The 23,787-nt window shown below is 37.6% G+C and overlaps 2 protein-coding genes and 1 long non-coding RNA gene across 3 annotated transcripts in view; 2 read left to right on the top strand and 1 right to left on the bottom strand.

Annotated features, from left to right (window-relative positions):
- The window catches only part of LOC5570676 (putative glycerol kinase 5), a 33,303-nt gene extending 15,829 nt beyond the window's left edge, over positions 1-17,474 (top strand). The window contains exons 4-8 of the mRNA XM_001659220.2: positions 15,788-15,956; positions 16,012-16,342; positions 16,399-16,491; positions 16,555-16,893; positions 16,950-17,474. Coding sequence (XP_001659270.2) covers positions 15,788-15,956; positions 16,012-16,342; positions 16,399-16,491; positions 16,555-16,893; positions 16,950-17,417 — 1,400 coding nt within the window. The 3' untranslated portion in view covers positions 17,418-17,474. The remainder of the gene's footprint in view (positions 1-15,787; positions 15,957-16,011; positions 16,343-16,398; positions 16,492-16,554; positions 16,894-16,949) is intronic.
- LOC110675365 lies at positions 10,927-15,781 on the bottom strand. The gene is made up of 2 exons (XR_002499415.1): positions 15,085-15,781; positions 10,927-12,008 (listed from the first exon to the last, which is right to left on the bottom strand). It is a non-coding gene; the product is annotated as an uncharacterized LOC110675365 (long non-coding RNA).
- Positions 17,475-17,642: 168 nt separating the features above from the next.
- On the top strand, positions 17,643-19,718 carry LOC5570674 (putative glycerol kinase 5). The gene is made up of 5 exons (XM_001659219.2): positions 17,643-17,846; positions 17,916-18,009; positions 18,071-18,570; positions 18,632-18,724; positions 18,783-19,718. Exons 1-5 carry the CDS (start codon positions 17,724-17,726, stop codon positions 19,572-19,574), a joined length of 1,602 nt encoding a protein of 533 aa, XP_001659269.1. The 5' UTR covers positions 17,643-17,723; the 3' UTR covers positions 19,575-19,718.
- Positions 19,719-23,787: the final 4,069 nt, after the last annotated feature.

The following is a 23,787-nucleotide window of genomic DNA, read 5'->3' as shown; positions in this document are numbered from 1 at the left end:
AAGCCAGTTCAACTCAACCCCGATTGTTCCAACCTAAGGACACCGTATACGCCAAGGTCTACGCAAGCAATAAGTGGACCGGAGGATGATCAGATCTCACATCAACCAGCTTAGGGCCAGGGCTGTGTCAGGCTCAACTATTGTGGAAACATCATCGTCGACGCAGCAGTTACCAATTAATATCCTTCTAAATGAATGGAACATGTCATCTCCGCCGGTAGCTCTGGCACCTACATTACCATCAATGGGAAACGTCGAACCTGCATCGCCAACGCCGATACTGGTCTCCCCATCATCTAAAAATTCAAGCCCTACATCAACTTCAACCTCATCAACGGACTTCCAGTCTGCTAACGATTTGTCTCCTGCGGTCAAGTTACCTAGACGCTCCTCACGCAACCGAAGACCGCCTCAATGGTTCCATGCGTACCGCAGATATTAAGGAGGGAGATGTTGGGGACACTGGCAACTCTAACCCAGAAGCTACCACAGGGCTCACCGTTGGCAGGCGACTGTCATCTGGATCGATGTCGTATGTGCCAATACTATAACAATCAATGTCTGTCCAATTAGTATGTTCTATTGTCTCGCAATGAAAAGAACAAGTTTTAAAGTGTCCCGCGAAATAAACCTCTTTTTAGTTTGTAACGTTAATTTATTCTCAATTTATTTGAGTAGTTTCACCGCCTCGTCACGTTACAACAAGAATCTTGACTAATTTTACATCAGATGACAACAACTCACATTAGTTTATTCATTTTCCAAATTTTGCGAAACATAACTTGTATTCGATACTTAAACATCTCAAAGTTGGTTTAAAGGTCACGAATCCGTCATCGTAATCAACGTCATCATCGAAACTTCATAAGCATTTTTTTCTGCTCAACACTGAAATTAATTCCATGAAAATATGTTCACTGTGTCCTATTGGAAAACAAAAAACAGAGAACATAGTTACATGACAAGTTTCTTGATTTTGAACAAAAAAAAAACTGAAATTTATTCCATGTTCACTGTGTTCCTTTTGGAAAACAGAATACAGAGAACAAAGTTTCATGAAAAGTTTCTTGATTTTGAACGAAAAAACTGCTTTTGAAAATTATTAAATTATGTCCCCTTACTACTCTTAGGGTCTCCAAATCTAACAGTTGTCTTGGACCAAAAAAGATGCTCAAATTGCAAAAAAAAATGCTTTGAAATTTCCACAAATAACAAAAGTTCAACGCTTTGTTATCAATTCACGGTCAGTTTATTGATTGAACTTTTATTGAAGTGGTAAAGTTCACTGCTACAAAGCAAAACCATGCTGAAGGAGTCTAGGATCTTTTCCATTGGTGACGTAATTCAAAGAAGAAGAAGGCTGTGAAAATCCTCAGAATTTTATCCAAGGTTTTATATCAAGAAATTCTATTCATGAATGGTTTTGATCATTATGTTCTCTTCAAAAATGCTCAGAAGAACCCAAAAATCTCATCTCGGTATTCAAAAAATCCCATGGGAAGTTTATACATCTTAATAAATCCTCACATATTTGCGGCCTGCGTGAATGCATTGGGGTGATTCAAATATTACGTAACGCAAAATTTCCACATTTTAGACCCCCTCCCTCCCCCACGTTACAACTTTTGTACGGATTTTTTTTTTTTTTTTTGAATGGACCGTAACACTACAGAAGACCCCCTCCCTCCCCCTGTTACATTACGTAATATTTGAACGATCCCATTAAAAGGGCCTGTCTGATCAGTTAAACCAGGCCTGCCCAACCTTTTCAAACCAAGGGTGCAAAAATATTGTACTGCGGTCAAATTACGAACGTTTTTCTTGGTGAAAGTGATATAAAGATAATAGGGTAACGACTGTTCATTTCGTTCCTAAACACTAACAGTTAGCGCCCCCTGCAAAAAGTGCAGACAACAACCTTTCGAACATTCAGTTTTTCTCACTGACCGAGCGACGGCACAGATGTTTGGATTGCACTCACTGATCGCGCTACACTGGATTCTCAAATTTCTCAAACTTCAAACACAAGCGCATGGAAGAATGGTAGTCGAAAACTGTCAAAACGTATGGAAAATATTGAAAAACGTAAATTACTAGCAATTAGGAAACTGGATCGTAAAAGTAGTGATTAGAAATCAAGCGTAATGTGAATACATTACTTTTTGTGTTTAGTTCATGGTGCTTTCTTTGCTTCAGGATTTCGTTTTTGCTACCACTGAAAAAAAAACCATCTATTGCCTTTCCAGTTTTGAATATCTCCCTATTGCTTCTGCTAAGGACTATGTAAAACTCAACCATCGATTCTGTGTTAATCTTGCCCAAGAATTTATGAGAACAATTCTCAGTGTTTTGGCAAGATCGAGTTTGATTCTTTTTTTAAATTCTGATTTGGCCGCTGTTAGAATAATGCCGATTATTCTGTAAGAATCTGGGCAGAAGTCTGCATTGATTTTCTGTGAAAATTTCACATGGTGTTATTTGGAAATCCTACCTAGGGTTCTGTGAGAATAGATTTTTTGAAAACTTTTCATTTAAAAAATCTTCATCTGAAATCTGTTAAAATAATGTTCAGAATTTCATAAGAATCATTCACAGGATTTCATAGGAATCCTGCACGGAATTCTGTAAGAAATCCAACTAGGATTCAGTGATTTTTTCAATCGTGATTCCGTGGAATCTTGCAAACAATTGTATCAGAACACTATCATAGTTTCTTGAAAAATATTGTCAATGATTATATGAAAGTCCTGTCCAAGATTTTGTGTGAAACCTGCTCATATGTAAATATGTAAACCGCTCCCAATTCATACCCAAAATTTAGAAAAAATCCAACAAAATGATTCGGTAAGATTGTGTTCTGGCTATTTCTAAGAATTTTTTGTAGTATTGAATATCAAATGCTTAACAAAGTAATGAAATCCTGATACGACTCATAAACCTCAAATCGATCAACGCCTAGCGAGGGTTCTGTATAAAACAGTTGTCATGGTTAATAAACTAAAAAAAAAGCTCAGAATCCAATCTCGCGTTGAGTATCATACAGGCGTATCTGCAGTCATCGATTTCTCTTTCGATTAGTCTTAAAGCCCTGTCCCAATTTTAGTACCGAACGCTTAAGTGTTCGAAATGCGGGTTTCCAGGGGAAGAAAACTGTCCTTTTAGCAGGTTGAATGTTCTCCAGCTTTTAAGCTGAAATTTATTGAATTTCATTATGAAGGTATGAAGTTTACACAAATATTACAGACTTACATTAAGTATTCCTTCCGCTTTCTGTAAAACCGCGAGGTAATCTTGCTTAATTGGTTCAAATATGATTTCCAATCAAACCTAGTCATGATCAAAGAAAATGAATAATCCAATCGTACTAACAAATTTTGTCATCACCAAGTTGTTTTGAGCCAAGCACTTCAGATTTAGGCTTAACAACTTGTGTTATTACTTACACATATACTGCAAAAGATAATTCAATTCTATAGCGCTCGACTGCCTGTTTTGGGTTGCCTACGAATTTGGGTTACTACCGTAATAAATCGTGTATACTGGTCAAATCCTAGAATGCAGTGGTACTAATTTAGAAGCGGTGATAATAGAGGATCAGGGTTTACAATTTTACCCGCCGACTACAAGAGATCACTAAAGGAATGCAAATTATTGGCTTCTGATAGCGATTCTATAGCATCGAAGAGTAGATATAATGGCGAACTAAACTGACCGGTATACACACGCATCTATCTATCCCCGATTGTCCATTGTTCTCGTCGTGCTGCTGATGGTTCATGCAGGGGAGCGTTCGGGACTCACGTTACGTTTCGGTTGTAGAGACCGGTATGCAACACTTAAGGTTAGGCCTGCAACACATGTTTACTCAATTTTTAAATGCTTCTTCTTCTTTCTTTTCTGGCGTTACGTCCCCACTGGGACAGAGCCTGCTTCTCAGCTTAGTGTTCTTATGAGCACTTCCACAGTTATTAACTGAGAGCTTACTATGCCAATGACCATTTTTGCATGCGTATATCGTGTGGCAGATACGAAGATACTCTATGCCCTGGGAAGTCGAGAAAATTTCCAACCCGAAAAGATCCTCGACCGGTGGGATTCGAACCCACGACCCTCAGCTTGGTCTTGCTGAATAGCTGCGCGTTTACCGCTACGGCTATCTGGGCCCCTTTTTAAATGCATTTCATTGATTTACGGCCAAAAAAAAACATTTTTCCTGATTTATGAGATTTTGTCACACCCCTTGGTTTATACTCAAATTTTGGGTGTATTTTGTTTTCCGTGTCCCTTCTGAAATGTCACAACCCCAATGTTGAAAAGTTGAGCCCCTGTGGCGTTTTTGTCGACTCAGTGAACGTCAAACATGATCTAAAGTGTCAAAGTTCAAATTTGAACCCATTTTTTTTAAAGTCAAAGTTCAAATATTATATAGCCATTATTTGTGCGGGAAAATTTGCCAAGAACACGCCCTATCTTATTATTAAATAAAAATAAGTTTTTCATCAAAAATGTTAAGACCCAATTCAATTGATTTTCGTAACATTTTACGACGCAGCATTATTAAGTACAATAAGCTCTTTCTACTGAAATTCATTATTATAGTCCATTTTACGAAACTGCAACACTGATGATATTGCTGTTACTTGCACACGTTACGACACCGCCTCATGTCAAAAATTCATTCATAAAATAAGCGATCATCTGTTCAAAAACGTATCGTAAAATGGATTAGTGAGATTTTCAGCCATACCCGACAAACAATTTTGCTGAATAAGAGTTGAACAAATTACTCCCGAGCATATTTCAGCTGAATAAACTGTTAATCAGCTAATAATATTACTAGGGTAGGCTGGTTAATCTTATTAGAATCAAGTTACTAAACGTCAACATATTTTAATTATTTAATGTTGACTCATTTTGAATTAATCAATAAGGCGAATTTACAAAAATCGTAAAGAAAATTTAACCATCAGCCCGAAAAAAAAAGATTATCTGTGTTTTGGGGTCATATTGACCCCAAATTTAAATCGCAATAAGTTCACGAAATTTGAATGAATTTTCGATTTCTCTGCTTTTTTGGAAAGTAAATTTAAAAAAAAAATTGAAAAAGGGGATGGTTCATCGTGGGGATGGGTTATAGTGAAAAGAGATAAAAAATGCAATTTTTTGAAACTTTGGACGCCAATATTTCAGAAACAGTTCCATATAAAATTATACTTTCTTCGGTGAAGATTTGCAACAGAGAAAGGGCTAATATATTACATATTGATTAGTTGGGAATTTCACCGCATGGCTCTGGCCTAAAAAATATGGTTTTCTGATTCCCCTAAGCGTCTATGATGTTCTGTAACTAGATCTTAAGAGTCCTAAATAGGGTCCTAAAGCCCTGTCCCAATTTTAGTGCCAAACACTTAAGTTTAGGCCAAAAATACATGTTTACTCAATTTGTTGATATTTTCCGTTGGTTTAGGTAAAAAAAACATGTTTTCATGTTTCTTTAGATTTTGTCACACCCCTTGACTTAAACTTTATGAGTTTGTAATATTTGAAACTCAGCAGCGTTGTTGAGTTAAGCCACAGATAACAGATGTTTAAGCTAGAACAAAAATCTTCTGAAAACTTGTGTAAATTTTCAAACCACAGATAACAGACGTTTAAGTTCGATTGTAGAACTGTGTAAGACAATTAACGGTGATTTTAACACAAGTAGCAACCACGTTGGCGCTGCTATCGCTAATTTCGCATAATGATGTCAGAGGTGAATATGAAATATTTCAAGATAGTGATATTCACCTCTGTTTGACGCAATAAGCTGTGTGGCGATGCTAGTGATTTCAACGTGTTTTAGTTTAAATATTTACACAGGTTTTTGTTCTAGCATAAACATCTGTTATCTGTGTTCAAACTAAAACACGTTGAAAACACTAGCGCCGCCACACAACGTATTGCGGCAATCAGTAGTGAATATAAGTATTTTGAAATGTCAATCAGTGGTGAATATAAGTATTTTTAAATGTTTCAAATTCACCACTGACATCGCCATGGGAACTTAGCGATAAAAGTGCCACCTCGATGTTACTACTTGTGTTCAGGGATGCCAAGTCAATTTTTAAAAAATCTGGAAGATTTTGAAAATTTGTCTGGAAAAGTCTGGATCGCTTATGTCGTATATGGAGAACCCTACAAATTATTTACAGAACCTTACAAATTAATTTCAATGCATTTCGCCGAAGTTAGATTTATCTCGGAATCCATGCAAGATACCCTACTTCGGAATTAGGGCAAATTCGAGCGCATTCAGATGCGAATAGGATGCACCACTTCCGAAGTTAGGTATCTCGCATAGTTTCTGAAAAAAAAAACAAGTTCGGCGAGGAACCACTTCTAATATTCTACCGCGCCGACAATATATGTGGTTAAGCAGTCATATTGACATATTGGCATATTAGGGTCATATTGACCCCAGAACACAGACAACGGGTTAATTGCCTCAAGAAGCTTTACAATCGGGCTTAAACGTCTGTTATATGTGTTGTGTTATATGTAAAACTAATGAAATGAAACAGTCCTACACTGAGAACAGCGGTGCAGTTGAAAATACTATATTAGAGGGTTAAATTAAATACACAACGCCACTTCCCAAGTAACCACGAAGCTATATATGAATACTTTATGTTTGCTGTATAGTGTGCTATCAGATTTTGTTTTAAAGTGACATAACCTTTAAGAGCTTTATGAAGCATAATTAAAGTGGGAAAGGGCCCCACAACAACCAAATTAATACAATACTTGGTAAAGCAGTTTTAATGCACAAGCCCTACTAAAGCATTTATGTTTGTATATTTAGGGTTCATGATGTATATAAGCTTAAAATAATGTATTTTTAGGGCTTGCGTTAAAAATAAACAAAACAATGAATCCATTGACTACCTTTCAATGGTTTTCTTTACCAGCTTAATGATTTTTTTGTTGGAATCAGGATTCGAACCCACAACTAGGATGATGGTGTGCTGGATGCCTAGCGCGTTGGTGTCCTGTGCTAAAGCTGCTGATGTGATAAGGTAGGATAAAAGTTCCTTATAAACAAAGCCACTGTGTGTGTTAACATTACTATTCGCTCAGTTATAACGAATAGAAAGAATTCTCTTCGGCGATTGATTTCCTTTCCTCACTAAATGAAACATCAATAGAAAGAATTTGATCACCATTCTTTCTCGTAGAGGAAATAACAGAACTTTACCCACAAAACAAAGCCCTAGTGCATTGAAAACATTCAAGGGGAGAGAAATTGATCGACATTTCCTCTCGCTCCTTATGAATAAAAGAGTGTCATAGATAAAATACAACAATTCTGAATGAATACATATATCCTTAGATCATGAAATGGGGGTTCGACATGAAAGAAAGTCATTTCATTATTCTTCCATATCCCACAATACGTGATGAGCGAGTGCGAACGTGCTCGACCGTCTTACTTATTTGTTACAGATTCGAGTCCGTTTAATGAGGTTATGTAATCTTGTATGATAGCATAACTGTATATTCACTCTAAACGCTTAGCATAATACTATATTAAAATAATGCTACAAAGCATTTACAATGTTAATTAAATTCATCATTGCTTGACAGTTATTGAATAAATGCATGATAACATTATTAATGCAAAAAATTTTCACTTTCGACCAAATTAATGCAATGGTGTGGTTACTTGGGTTGATTTGTGCAGACTAAATTTGCATTTATTTCAAATATTTTGTGCATTCAATTTCACCATGGTACCATTTCGACAGTAAAAATTACTATATTATGGTTAAAAACTTGCAGCAAGCCAGGAATCGAACCGAGGATCTTGCTATTGTCAAGCGCAAACACTTACCGCTCGGCTATCGATGTGGTTGGATTGAGAGGGACCAAAACCCAAATAAAAAGCGTTCTTGATAGCTCAATCGTGATTGGAATAGTAAATTTAAAAACTTGTTCATAGTTCTCATTACTTCAACTCTTGTTTCAGTGTAGTACATCTTTACTTGAAAAACTTTATGTGTACAATCAAATTTCTCTGAACTCTGTTCAATAATGAGGTTTGTAAGTGTTTGGTTTGTTAATCGATAGTGTTAAGGAGATTTTGATTTTTCGAAAAATGTATGACTGGTAATGTTTGTAGTAGTTGTGTAGGTTTTTCCCCAGTAGCGCTAAGCATGGAAATAGGGCTAAAGTATGTCAGTCGACCGTAGCCATGCAGGCTACCGCCCACCGAGCTCCCAAAACCCACCACCAGATGTCTGGTAGCATAACGTTCGGTCGGCCATGAGGGGTGGCGAAATGGGGGCCATCGTTGAAAACCCGAATGGAAAAGGGTAACGACCTAGGTCAAGAACCTCTACGGTTGAAGATTTAATTACTGGTCGTTCACTTGCCCGGATATTGCTGAAGAAGCTAGTCGCAAAAACTTTAATATTTGAAAAGTAAAGTTGAGAGAGAGCTAACACAAAAAGTTGTGTGAGGAAGAAGTGAGTGGAAAGTGGACACCAGGACCCCGCCGTTTTTTGGTATATAAACCGCATAATTTCTATTACCGCCTTATGCCATCCTAGAGCCATATTCCGGGTAGATTCCGGCACCGTCGTTGGCCGAAGACCGATCCGTCAACATATCGGTAGCCTAGGAGGCGTAGAGGGTCCCAGAAGGCTGCAGCCGAAGTTCCCCAAGCCAACCCGAGGAGAGCGTGGCCAGACGTGGCCGAAGGATACTTGTGTGGTAGGAGAACGCCGGCGGAAGGAGTGGACAGGTGGTAGCCGGAAGAAGAAGGGGTCCCAAAAAGTGAACAGGTCAGATTAGTCTGTAAGAAAGTGTAGTAAAGTAGATGGTAGAATAAATACAGCCTGTGGAGTAAAATAAAGTAGGAGTTTTGAATAGTGAAGTGCTTGGGTTTTCCTATATTCGAGTGCGAAGATTCCCTGTCCGCGGTAAATTAAGGTAAGCGTGCCGACCCTGAGGCAGTTGAGTCGGGGAGTCCCTAAGACGCTCCTGATTGGCTGCCCGAAATTTACAGGTTTTTTTATCATCTCAGAACAACGTCAGAAGATTTTGAACAATTTCGATTTTTTTTAATTGTACAACTTTTTTTTATGTTAATTTATGGTTTGATCCTAAATATTTTCTAAAAAGTTAATTTGTTAAGTCATGATTTATCTGCTTCATATCAACTAGAGAAGATAATATGGAATGGTTTGGACTAGAAATCCTTTATAATAATCTATAAAGGATCACTAGTTTGGACAATACAGTTAAACGCTCTGAAGAGATTTTAATCCAAAAATGATTATTTAACACTTTTTGAAACTTTCTATGGCTTTTATCACAAATTATCGTTTAAAATCTCTTAAAAATAATTCGCGTACTACTAGCATCATAATTACATCACCAACAACGTTACCTCCAGATACGGAATTGTATAACCTACAAATAAAGAGCCAAATAATATGTTAATCAGTCTCCAGTCCGGGAAGTCTCTCCCTTATGCTCCTTCTTCTTCTTCTTCTTCTGAGAGATTGTTGCCATTTTTGCTTCCGTATATCATGTGGAAGGTACGATGATACTCTATCTCTTGGATGAGTTTCTTGTATCAAAGTATTTAAAATTAAAATAATAAAGGGATGTGTGACAAAAAAAAGAAGATTATAAAACATTTTTTCTAACAAAATCACTAAGGAACTCTTTATGATACTTTCTTTTATTATTCCACTCCATCGAGTATACTTATATGTGTGTTTTCCTTGGAAAATTTAAAAAAATGTCGAAAAAATATGCTCAGAGATTTGCAAGACTTAACCACAAAATCTGACAGAAAACAGTAAAAGGTTCCCTTACGAATTTCCCATTAAAAATATTTGTAATGGATATTGTCACATATATTGAGCTTTTCGGTAATTCAATCCACATGATTTTTACATTAATTAATTGGTTATAGGGTCATCAAGTGGCTTGGTAGTTTAATTGGTAAAGCAGGAGGGATCGAATCCCACCTGAGCACGTGGATTTTTTTCATAATTTCACTCATAATTTATCCATCTTTACCACGCGTAATGAGTTAAAATTTAACTTAACAGTGGTGCTCATCCTGCGGCCCGCGGGCCGCATGTGGCCCTCTGAGCCCAAGATTGCGGCCCGCGGAACACTTTTGATTTGAAGAAAAGAAGAAAATTCTTATTCTACAATTACAAAAGTGCATAACATTTAGTAAGGACTTCCAATACTTCCAAAGAAATGGGAGAAAACTCGTACAGGTCATTATTATTTTTGTAGTTCTTGTTTAAATGTTTTGGGATCTCTTGTCAAATACGTCGTTGGGCAAAATTATATTATCATATGTAACAGACAAATGACAAATAATGCTGAAAAATATGAATATTTTCATAATAATTTAAAAAATCTGGATTTGATCTTGATTCTGAATCTGGTTCGTTCACAATTAATTATTTTCAATGTTTATATTCACAGGCAGAATCTTACAAAAATATCAAAACAATTAATCTGCAAATCATTCTGAATCTTTTCTTATAAACAAAACCAATAAAATCTTTCTACCCTTTCTCACAGTTTTGGTCGACATTTTATCTGTCAATATGGCGTTTTTAAAATAAGTTCTTGAGCAAAAGTTGTTGCAAATAAGCAAAAGAATGTTCAAAATGATTTTTTTTTTAATCGAAATCAATTTTTTGTTTTTTATTTATCGATGGATGCTACCATGAGAAGAAGACGGTTAATGCAGGAGAAATTAACAGTGATGTTTTGTTAATACATTTAAAAATAGCTGGGAAAGTCAATCAGTTCATTTATTTTGTTTTATATAAAAAACACATATTTTTTCATTATTTAAATTTAATGGGCATATAATGAATTTTGAGAATTTTGAATCATTAAATCAAGCGTGTGCATGAATGAAGCCAAATGTAACATAATCGGTTTCTTTGCATCGATCTTCTCTTCTGCGAATAAAAGTAACAAGTTTCTTTACCCTTTTTCACGCTAGTCAGCGAAGTAATCTTACGTCCTGAGATGGAAACATGCCGAAAAATTTGAATCTTCTCTCCTTTATTCACAGAAGAGAAAATCTTTAGAAAGAAATCGATCGTGCTACATTTGATGTGACACAAAAGCTATCAATTGTTGGAAAAACGTTTACTTGGTATTATTGATGCGTAAGTTTTTCAGAACTTGGAAATTCAGGAACTATCTAATTCAGCTGATTTATTGAGCTTATTGCCTGCATCAAACTGCAAAAGCTTTGTGTGTAGTATTTTAAGCGGCATCTTGGCAAATGGTTTCCTGCGAGACGAGCAAATAAACAACGGTTAGCACTGGTAGAAAAATTTGTGTTCAAATTGAATGACCAAAATGTTGGAGACCGCACCCCTCAGATTAAAATATCCCAATGCGGCCCGCTGCGCTGATGAAAAAACATGATTTGGCCCGCAACGTGCTCCAGCTTGAGCACCACTGAGTTAAATAATTTATTTGTAATGTATTTGAGAATTTATAAAAAAATAGAAAATAAAAAAATCGGCTATTATTCTGTGGGTGCTTCCCAGAACCCTAAGAAATTCTAGGAGTATAATAAACGCAGATTTTATCAAATATATCACCAAAGAAACATTACCAGGAAATTCCGGAAGAATATAAAAATCATTTCCCCTAATATGTTACTATTAAAATGCCAATAAATTTATGAATAATTGTCCCAGAACCATCAACAGGGACGCTTTACAGATTCATGATACAGATTAGGAAATTGTATCCAATAAAGTTGTTTATCGTATTGCGTTCAATATTGCATGAAAAGCTTTCAAGGGGAACTTGGAGCTTTGCATTATTTAGGCAGCCATTAGATGAAAGATAGACGTGTGCTGTAGTCAATATAAATGTGTGCAATAGGATGCGAACGTGAAACAAGAAATACGCATGTAAATATTATAATGTATCGATAGAGTAGAATACTTACTGATAATGACCTGATGAGATTATCAGTAAGTATTCTACTCTATCGATACATTATAATATTTAAAGGAGCTAGCAGATTGGGAAGAATGGCGACAAGCACTTCAAGAAGAGCTAGATGCATTACATAGTAATGAAACTTGGACAGTGGTTAACTGTGTGCCAAAAGGAGTAAAACCAATAGGGTGCCGGTACCAATGGTTGTAATGTACCAGTAGATTGGACTATGGAATAAAACTTACATTTTTTGATAAAATCGACAAGTTGCCTTTTTTGGTAGATAGATCGCCTCTAGTTTAGTCGATTTGCCAAATTTCAGCTTTTTATTTCATCAAAAAGTCATATAATTGATTAAGTTTACGCAAAAAATTTGCTCCCTTGCACCAATAGTTGCCGTCGTGTTCCAGTAGTGGATCAACGGATGGAAGCAGTTTATAAAATGGATGTATAAAAATGAAGAAAAGTCCCAGAGATGTTCTTAATGCTTCATTCGAAAGATATTAGTTGCTGTTCGAAGGGAAAAATGTTAAACCTGTATAAAAATTTGCCTTTTTGTTTAAAATTCCTTGTATAATTCCCAAACGTCTACTACTGGAGCACTAGCGCAACTACTGGAACACGTGTGCCAATAGTGGCTCAAGCGATTTTATGTTAAAAAATTAGTTTTATCATTCTTTTTATATTTTTCCCATATAGTAGAGGTTGAAATCTTTCTGTTGACGCCGAAAGATCTCTGCTAAGGCTTTTCGTTATTTTGTTATGATTTTTTAAAGCTTAGGTAGTCCACTAATGGCACCGGCACCCTATACTCTAAATGGATTTTCTCATTGAAAGAGGATGGGCGACACAAAGCACGGTTAGTTGCTAAAGGATGTTCACAACGGCCAGGATTCGACTATTGTGAAACATTTGCACCTGTTGCCAAGCTTGAAAGTGTGCGATTGGCACTAGCACTTGCAAATGAAAACAAGTTACACGTACACCAAATGGATGTCAAAACAGCATTATTGAATGGGCATTTGGAAGAGGAAATCTTCATGAAACTGCCGCCTAACGAAAATGGGGAGATTCAAATTGTTCGTTTAAATAAAAGCTTGTACGGTTTGAAGCAAGCGAGTAGATCTTGGAACAGATGTTTCGATGATGCTATGGAAGAACTAGGATTTATTCCATTAAAGAACGATTGTTGTATTTACATATCGAAAACCACAGGAATAGTTCTCATTCTCTATGTATGTAGATGATATTCTATTAATTGCCGAAAATATGGATAAATATCCTGGATTAAGGAAAAACTTGGAAGGTTATTCCAAATGAAAGATCTTTCCGAAGTAAAGTATTTTCTGGGAATGGAAATATATCGTGACTTTGAAAATCAAATAATCGAAATTTCTCAAGAACAATATGTCGAGAAACTTCTCCAAAGATTCGGAATGGCTGAGTGTAAACCAGTGGGGACACCTCTGGACAATAACACCAAATGGTCAAAATTCGAAGGAAAATTAACTGATCAACCCTACAGAGAGTTAGTAGGATGCCTTCAATATCTCTCTTTAACATCGAGACCAGATATTTGTGCTGCAGTGAACACGTTGAGCAAGTACACAAACTGTGCAACTGAATGGCATTGGTCAGGACTGAAACGAATTTTGCGGTACCTGAGGGGATCAAGTAATACAAAGATTGTTTATTCAAAACACAAAGACCATCCAGCTGTAATAGGGTATGCAGATGCGGATTTTGCAAATGATCCGGATGACAGAAAATCCGTATCAGGATACGCATACCTGGTGTATGGAAATTTGATTTCGTGGTCAACGAAACGTCAACCAACAATCAGCCTATCAACTAGTGAAGCAGAATTAATTGCACTGTGTGCTGCAACAAAAGAAGGTTTGTGGATAACAAAACTTCTCAAAGAATTGGACGTGGTAATAACGCCATTCATCATTTCGTGATCAAACGTCATCATCCCACCGCAAAATCGCTAGTGTTTGGAGGTGATGTTAACCTCCAAAATGCGAAATCATCACCTCCAACTTAGTTCTATTACCCATCGTTATATGAATTATGGTGGCGCATCGATCGTCGCAAGTTTCTCGTTAAACAGTCATTATGGAAGATAGCACCCCGTGCATCGGCATAGCAGAGGAGCCCAGATCACACCAAAGAATGAAACACCTGGACATCAAATATCTCTTCATCAGGGATCTCATCAAGCAAGGTCGACTCAAAGTTCAATTTCTTCCGAGTGTAGATCAGCCAGCTGACGCGTTTACTAAGGGGCTACCTAAGAATACGCATAGAAGATTATTCAGCTTGCTGAACGTGCAAATTGCGGGGAAGTGTTGAAAATAACATTTCAATCTTACTGCATTGCAATACAGTGAAGAAAGAAATGTAGATAATAACAATTTGCCATTCATCAAATCACATATGGTCATCCGACATGTGGAACGAAGCTTAGGAAATTGTATCCAATAAAGTTGTTTATCGTATTGCGTTCAATATTGCACGAAAAGCTTTCAAGGGGAACTTGGAGCTTTGCATTATTTAGGCAGCCATTAGATGAAAGATAGACGTGTGCTGTAGTCAATATAAATGTGTGCAATAAGCCATTTTACGAGACGTTTCGGAACAGCTGATCGCCGAAACGGCGTCAATTGACAGGAGACCTGGGATTAAATCCAGCGTGATTTTTAACAACGCCTCATCTTACCAAACGAGGACATGAAGGAAATGACAAAAAAGAGATCCAAAAATGTTTGTTACTGCAACTTTACACCTAGTTATTGTATCAGCTACCTCTTTTTTACCTATATTTCACATAAAAAGGCATTTTTGTGATCAGAAATATTTTAATATTTTTTCTCCATTTAAGTTTTTGCCTGTATGAAAAGCTACGCTTGAAATGCGCACAGTCATCAACCATCATCATCGCCATAACTGACGATGATGATTGAAAAATCCCAGGTCTCCTGTCATTTGACCTGCTTCGTAAAATGGCTCATAGGATGCGAACGTGAAACAAGAAATACGCATGTAAATATTATAATGTATCGATAGAGTAGAATACTTACTGATAATGACCTGATGAGATTATGTTCAATAAAATTATCCCTAAACCGTGAAGTAAATCAAAGTGTTTTAATTTGATTGAATAATTAATGAATTATTATTCACAACATATGTTCCATATAGGAAGGAAAGAATATTCTTAATTTCATATATGAGTAAATTATTTTAGAATTTGTGCAGCTAAAGACTTATTCATATGCTATCATATCAAATACCAATTTAAAAAAATAGATACGTCTATAAAAATTTAGAGTTTGACTCACTGAAAAAAGGTTGAATATATCTACAGTCAAACCTCCATGAGTCGATATCTGAAGGGACCATCAACTCCTGGAAACATCGAGTGGTGAAACAAATCCCTTGAGGGGCAACATAGTTCCACTATGGTTCCATGAATCGATATCAGTCATGGAACATCGACTCATGAAGGTTTCACGGTATGTAATATTTGTTTGGACTAAACAACTTTCGATGGCGCATTTCCAAGTCTATATGTCTATATATCCAACTGCGATTCACTAGTTTCATGCAAATAAAACTCCGGTTGGTTTGAACTTACCGGTAGGTGTGAAAACTATTTGATTGTTTGTAATGCGTACTTGTGATTCGAACGTTTTAGCACAACTAGAAGCAACCTTTACGTAATTATTGATTAAGTGCCTAATGTTAGGATATGAAGATAGCAAATACTACTGCCCAGTTTTTCCCTATCCAGATGCTAAACTCACTGCCAAACAAATCGCTTGCCTGAGTATAACAACGCAACGAAACACGTTTACCTGTTGGAATAAGCTGACCGGAAATGTGTACCACAACTTTATCACCTGGAAGGACCTCCGCGCGGATACGCTCGTCCAGCAGTGGAACCGAAGTTTTAAGCTAAGGTACAATCATTTTGAACCCCAACAACCAATATGTTGAACATTCTGTTAATTGCAGAGCATTGAAAGCAGGCGCCAAGCTGCTGCATTTTTTCACCCGAAACAAGCGTTTCCTCGCGGGCAGCGTCATCAAGCTGATGAATCCACAGGTTACGATGCGCTTGGCATGGGTTCTGCAGAACAACGCCGATCTGCAGCGGGACGTCAAGGATGGCAACGTTTTGTACGGAACGATCGATTCCTGGCTGCTGTATCGACTGCGCCAAGGTCTGGACCAATCCCGGGTCGTGGAACACATTGGAGACGTGACCAATTGTACCTCGACGGGTTTCTACGACCCGTTCGGGCAGGAGTGGGCCGGCTGGGCCTTAAATTTGTTCGATATTAAGGTTTGTGCATCAATTTTTTCATAGTATATCAGTTTTAAACTCAAGTTATCTTATAGAAAGAGCTTCTACCAAAAGTTGTTGATAATTCTTATGATTTTGGATACGTTGACGAATCGCTGTTTGGCAGCCCAATCAAGATAGGAACCTCGGTAAGATACACCGAATTGCTTTCATTTAAATCGATACGTAACGCATTTGAAATGTTTTCGCAGATTTCCGACCAATCCGCCTCGCTGTGGGGTAACTGTTGCTTCGAAAAAGGTGAAGTCAAGATCACTATGGGCACGGGGTCGTTCTTGAACGTCAATACTGGGGCCACGTGTTTGGCCTCCGTCCACGGATTGTATCCATTGGTTGGATACAAAATGGCCACATGTGACAGCCCTGAGTTGGTATATCTTATGGAAGGAGCTTCCAATGACAATGGGTCCATAATTGAATGGGCTATGAGCATAGGACTGTTCACGGATCCTCGTGACAGTGCCACCATGGCACTATCCGTTCCCGACTCGGACGGAGTTTCATTCATTCCAGCATTCAGCGGACTTGGGGTATGTGATCCTATATCGAAATATATTCGACATGTTTCTAAGACATTCAATTTTAGCCACCGATTCGTGACGACACCGCTGGAACCGGCTTCATAGGCATCAAAGCTTCAACAAGGAAAGAACACTTGGTACGAGCGATTCTCGAAAGTCTTGCATACCGAATTGCACTGCTTTACGTCTGTGCATTGGAAGAAACGCGGTATACTTTCACCAGAATCAAGGTTGATGGAGGGGTTTCTCGAAACGATTTCATTTGCCAAACATTGGCAGATCTCACGGGATTGCCCGTGGAACGAGGTGAAGTGGCAGATTCTACGGCGTTAGGAGCGATGTTTCTTGCCGGACTCAATGTAGGCATCTGGCACAGCAAACAAGAACTGATCGATATCAGAAAAATCGAGCGAGTCTTCGAACCAAACCCGGCGAACAAGAGTAAATGCCTGAACAGTATGCGATCGTGGGAGCGAGCCGTCGAACGATTTAAGCGGTGGTATATTGCTGAAGAGCTAAACAGCCTGAACTGAACTTGTGATAATGATATTTAGGTAATAAATTGTTTTTAACCCAAACCGAACAAACCATTTGTACCTTTCCTTTTCATTCACGTTTTACGTTCAAAACTACCGAAACACTGACCAAACGCATTGTTACGCTTCGCTAAATTTTTAATAATTCATAAATTGCGTCTACGCTGATCCGTCCATAGGATGGAAAATGTTTTACAACGAAATCAGTCGTTGACTTGCGATCGTCGTAGTTGGTTAGATAGAGTTCGTTTTTCCTTACCAAGTGTGCCGAAAAAGTTGCAGATTTGTCGTAAAGGGACTATCATGGGAACCGCAGTTAAGTACGTTGCAGCGTTGAACATAGATGCAACGTTGGTCAAGTGCTATGTCTACGCAGTGTTCCGCGATTCATGCCGACTGGAAGTGGTTGGATCGGCGAGTGATCCTGTAAGCGTGATTTTACAACTTACATTTTCCCGCCATATTGATATTTCTCCTTTTTCGCTGGAACTGTAGATCGCTTTCGTTTATCCTGCGATCGGAAGGGTAGAAATCGATCATGCCAAACTTTGGACCAGTGTCATTCGTACGATCAAAACCTCGATAGAAGGTAAGTAGCATACGTTCAAAACTATAATTTAAGATCAACTCAATAGAAGATCATTTGCCAGAGGCCAATCTGACGGCCAAGCAGATTGCGTTCCTCGCCTTGACCGCGCATCGGGGTTCATTCACCTGTTGGAATCGCTCCAATGGAGTGGTGTATCATAACTTCATCACCGCGCAAGATCAACGCGCCGATCAAATGGTTAAAGAGTGCAACGAAGAGTTCATGTTCAGAGCTTTCAAGGCCAGTTCAAGTGTGCTGCATTACATTACACGAAACCAGCGCTATCTCAGCCAGAAGGAGTTTGATGTCACGAACTCTCACGTTACAATGCGTTTGGCGTGGATGCTGGAGAACTGTCCGGGAATTGAACACGATCAGGAAGTAGGAAACGTTCTGTTTGGAACTATCGATGCGTGGTTGTTGTATCGTTTTAGGCAAGGCGACGATCCAAAGCGTGAAGTTGAGCACATCAGTGATGTGACTAGTTGTGCAGCAACCGGATTCTACGATCCATTTACGCACGAATGGACGGAGTGGGCGCCCATGTTGTATCCTATAAAGGTAATCAGTTTGACGTGATTTCGAAAATGTAGCATCATCAATAACTCAAAGACCATTTTAGAGAGACATGCTGCCGAAAGTTGTGAACAATTCGTATGATTTTGGATTCATTGACGCATGTTTCTTCGGAAGTCCTATAAAGATAGGAACATCGGTAATATGTTCAATTTAATAACTCTTTAAGAAACCTACTAACATAATTTCTTCCACAGATGTCAGACGTCTCCGCTGCTCTCTGGGGTACCGGATCGTTCGAGCGAACCGACCTCTACATTAAAATGGACACTTCTGCAGTAGTCAACATCATCACGGGACCCACTTGTCTAGCCTCCGAACATGGACTAGTTCCAACGGTCGGCTACATATGTACACATCCTATTTCAGATCATACAGAAAGGTCCTACGTGCTGGAGAAGACATGCGCTGACTGTACCACCGTTGTCGACTGGGGTATAAAGATCGGACTGTTTACAGACCCAGACGAAGCGTCCAGATTGGCTACTGCTGTACCCGACACCAATGGAGTCTTCTACATACCGGCCTTCAGCGTATTTGGCGTTCGCGATATAACTGCTGGTTCCAGCTTCATTGGAATCAAAAAATCCACTCGCAAGGAACATCTGGTTCGGGCCCTGCTGGAAAGTCTAGTCTACCGGATTTCGCTGTTGTATGTCAGCGCCCACAAGGAAATCCAAAATCAACCAATCGATGATTTCTCCAAAATCAAAGTGGATGGTTCCGTGGCGAGGAATGACTTCATCTGCCAGACCTTAGCCGATATCACGGGGCTACCGGTGGAGAGAGGGGACGCTGCGGACTCTGCAGCGCTCGGAGCTATTCTCCTAGCTGGAATCAATGAGGGCTTGCTGCGAAGTAAGCAAGATGCCATGAGTATGCGTAAGGTGGAAAAAATATTCACACCTCATCCGAACTACAAGCTGAAGCTTCTGAGGAACATGAGGTGCTGGGAGAATATAGTGGAAAAATTTAAAGAGCATCAGTAAAACTCTACTCGTAGATAGACATTAAAACTTGTATGAAATTTAATTTCAACTATATATAGTGAATTTGGAAAACGTTGTTAAATTTCAATCTGAACAAAATAAACCGGCATGTTCATTTTATTGAGTCTACGTTTGGCCAAAGAATTACCGCATTGTAGTTCACTGAGCCAGAAATTTCGTACGAATTTCATAAGAGAACGCTTGTGAATTGATTTTTTGACTGGTTATCTCTCTTTCATAAGATTTTTATGAAACACAAAACGTCCAATATTCACAAAAAATTCTTGTCGTTATCATTAGCGATCTTATGAATATCCTTATTTTTTCAAAATTCAAAGAGCGATTCTCTAAATACCATGACCCCAGAGTTATGGATCAAATAGTGTGGAGTCGAACCTATAAAATTCAATAAAACGATATGGAAAACGTAAAATTGTAATTTAAAAGCACGAATCGAATCGTTTCAAATTGGAACTTCGGTTAGTAAACTGTTTTGAGTGATATATTTACATAGGATTGCAAAAAAATTAAAAAGTATGTCAGTTCCTGAAAACCATATTATGGATCAATTATCATATTATGGATCAAATTGTGACATATTACGGATCAGTGCGCAAAATCAAGAGATTTTCAACTCAATGCATCTGTATTGCATGGTATGGCGAAAGTTAACAATGTGTCATATATTACTGCAAAAAATAGCAGTGTTACAGCTGGAAACAAGGGTAAAATGCCCTTTTTATTGTGATACTGCATTGTAGTAACTGAGACATGAACTGTTTCCGCTCCACACCAAGTTTTCCACCCATTTTTGTCTGCTAAAATATGAAATTTACAAACCTTGATGTTTTATTAGTTTTATCCTTAGTGCTATTGTCTAAAAATGTCGAATCCAATGCATAAAATAGCAGAATTCTACATTCTTTGGAAGTGATCCATAACCGTGGTAAACAATCATTTCCTGGTCCATGAAATGTTGGGAGGAAGTAATGAAAACACACGCGAGACTGTACTTTAATAACTGCTAATTGATTAATTTATTATTCTAACGATTTCTTCTGTGCGTCTGCACTGGTCGACGGTCGGTCAGGAAAGAGACCGAACGGAAGTCAGCATGTGCTGAGCAACCTAACTGCTATAATTAATTCTATAGCAACTCACAGTACAATTAACTATTGTTTAAGGCAACACTATTTGCCATAACTCATCTAGATATACTACAGCTCTCCGGGCTTTAAATCACATTTACATTACACCCGATTCTGTTTTTGCACGGATTTTTTTTACACGGCCGTGCAAAAAAAGTTTCCATACAAAATTTTTCACCAAAACCTTATTTTTGCATGAAACGTCGAGAACTGCTGTTACTTTTTTTGCACGGTTTTTGAAATTTTGAACTGAAAACTTTTTTTGCACGGTACGCATCCCCCGTGCAAAAACAGAATCGGGTGTACATCATTTTTTAAAATCGTTATAATACTTATCACATAAGAAAAGCTACATCAACTTCTAGGTGAATTGATCACTCGATCAACCATATCACATACTTTATCTTCTCATTTCGGATACTTCAACCTTGGTTGTCCTTTCAACCGATCTGAGCGCCGCACCTTGGGAGATTTTGACTCGCTTCGTCGACGTATGTTGTGCTTTTTCTTCTTGCCTGCTTGCTTCGTCGACTGCGATGAGCTTGTGCTTGCCGGTTGAGTTAGGTTCTCGCGCGAACCCACAGATGGCGCACTGACTTGTTTGTTGCTTTGCTCGTTTTCCACGATTCGTTGTTGCACTGGCTTTAATTCTATAGCAACTCACAGTACAATTAACTATTGTTTAAGGCAACACTATTTGCCATAACTCATCTAGATATACTACAGTCCATATTATGGATCACTAGTTAGAAGTGCTAATATTCGGTGTTTTGAATAAAAATTCATGTAAAATGTTTTCCAAAGATGAATTCATACTAAATCGAAGCGAACGAGCATAAAACATGGTATAACATTTGAATTTTACCACCTGTGGAAGCTTATGAATGCTGACGGCACTTCTTACAGAAAACGATCATATAATGATAGCTGTGTGGTACCAACTAAACATTTCAATACAGAGTCAGAATTAGGGCGAATGTGAACACTAATACATTGTCAGTAAAATCGGTTTGAAGTTCAGCGGATATAATTTCAATTCTATATTATGTTTCCGATCGATTTAATCGCATGATGCATTTTTGTATGATCCATTACAATATTACTTTTGTAACAAACCATTTGATTTATTTTCATATTATGAATAACATTGTAAAATAAATAAAAAAGCATCATGCGCCAATCATCAAAATTGAGGATTGTTGCGCCCCTCGGTTTTTCGTCTCCTTCAGTTTGACAGCAGCGATTGCGCCTTTCTACCTCATCCTTCTGGTTTGACTATCATCATCTTCGCCGTTTTGCTACGCTCTTTCACACGAACCTTCTTCACTATCGACCTTCTGCACACTCAGTTTTAAATGCGCCCTGCTGCCACACTCAATCGCAAATGCGCCCGGTTACCGCAGGGGGGGAAGGTGGGCGAAATTGACATCAGAGTTCGTATCGAAAGAGAATATCAAATGCGCCTTTATGTTTTTCTCACTTAGTTCGTGAAAAACGTTATTTTTTAAAAACAGTTGTGCATTATATGATTGTAGTTTATCAAATAAACTGTTAGGTGAATAAAACTCAATTTGTTTACATTTGTCAGTTAGGCCGTTGTTCTGGTACTGTATTGATTTGTCAAAAACACCGTTATTTAGCGGTTGAATGTTGTGCTTAACATTACAAATGGTAGAAGACAAATAGTAGAACATGGGAAAAATATGTTTTACGTCAACGTTTATGTTTTGAGCGAGTTATCCGATGTTGAACGCCAAAGTGATCCGTCACTGTGGGTGATCCGTAACTGTGTGGGCATGGTACATAATGGTCTTAAAGAATTCCATAATTGATATCTATGATCCTTCATAAGAGAATCTTATGATATTATACTCATTTATATTATGAACGCAATGATCGATTGAAGATCACAAGTTTTTCTTATGAGTCTCATTAGATGCTTCTTATGTCTTTATTCCATAAGAAATTCGTATGAAATTCTTACGTGTTTTTTGAAAGGAAGTCGACTGTTTTTCATAAGTGTTACTAATCGTTGTCATACGCGCGCTTATGAATCTCAATCGTGGATATTATGTTATTACAATCGCTCCACGTAATTCTTAAGATTTTCGTATGAAATTGTTAACAAAATCGTACTCCATTAGATTATCTTTTGAAAGCCAATGATCAATGCTTATGATAAGGGGATTTTTTTTATTACCGTACGGGTTTGGGCCGAAGGGTCTCAGATTTTCATGAAATATGGATATATGAATAAAAAAAATTGAGAAAAATTCAGGGTCGCCTATTTTTCCGGAAAACTCAGGTGGAAATTTTTTGTTTTCCCTTGACACTACTTACTTTGAAAAATCATAACTCAAGAACGAAGCATCGTAGAAACAAAGTTTTGATATGAAAATTTAAGCAAATTTTCACAAAAATCTAAAAAAAAATATGAACTGGAAAAAGTTTTCCACAAAATTTTTCACCGTTGGGAAAATTCGTAATGAAAAGCCGGAAAAACTATGCCCGAACTCGTGGAAAATTTTCAAAAAAATATTTTCGAGAAGGTAATTTTATAAGCTTTAATCACTGAAATTTTTGGAATGCACTTTTTTTCGTTTTTGAGTTATGGCCAATTTTGTGAAAAATGTCCAGATGTGCCATATAAGACTTTTCTTTGAAAAATCATAACTCAAGAACGAAACATTGTAGAAACAAAGTTTTTATATGAACATTTAAGCAAATTTTCTCAGAAATCCAAAAAAAAATATGATCTGGAAAAAGTTTTCCACAAAATCTTTCACCGTTGGGGAAATTCATAAAGAAAAGCTGGAAAATCTATGCCCGAACTCGCGGAAATTTTTCAATAAAATATTTTTAAGAAAGAAACTTTATAAACTTCAATTCTGGTAACTTTTAGGATGTACTTTTCTTTAGTTCCTGATCTATGGTCAATTTTGTAAAAAATGCAAAGATTTGCCATACATGCCTTTTCGTTTAAAAATCATGACTCAAGACTCATCATGACTTGTCGAACCGGATTCAAATTATCTCAAAAATATGAAATTTTTGAAATGGAAATG

The sequence above is a fragment of the Aedes aegypti genome, chromosome 2 (assembly GCF_002204515.2).
Source record: "Aedes aegypti strain LVP_AGWG chromosome 2, AaegL5.0 Primary Assembly, whole genome shotgun sequence".
NCBI lineage: Eukaryota > Metazoa > Arthropoda > Insecta > Diptera > Culicidae > Aedes > Aedes aegypti.
The sequence above is the reverse complement of the archived record's forward strand: the minus strand, read 5'-3'. Positions and strand labels throughout refer to the sequence as shown.

What these genes read in the sequence shown, in the direction of transcription:
- LOC5570674 (XM_001659219.2), top strand. Translation starts at nt 17,724, where the DNA reads ATGGGAACCGCAGTTAAGTACGTTGCAGCGTTGAACATAGATGCAACG. An exon ending in TTGGATCGGCGAGTGATCCT is followed by an intron (nt 17,847 to 17,915) that starts GTAAGCGTGATT and finishes CTGGAACTGTAG; the next exon opens with ATCGCTTTCGTTTATCCTGC. An exon ending in GATCAAAACCTCGATAGAAG is followed by an intron (nt 18,010 to 18,070) that starts GTAAGTAGCATA and finishes ATCATTTGCCAG; the next exon opens with AGGCCAATCTGACGGCCAAG.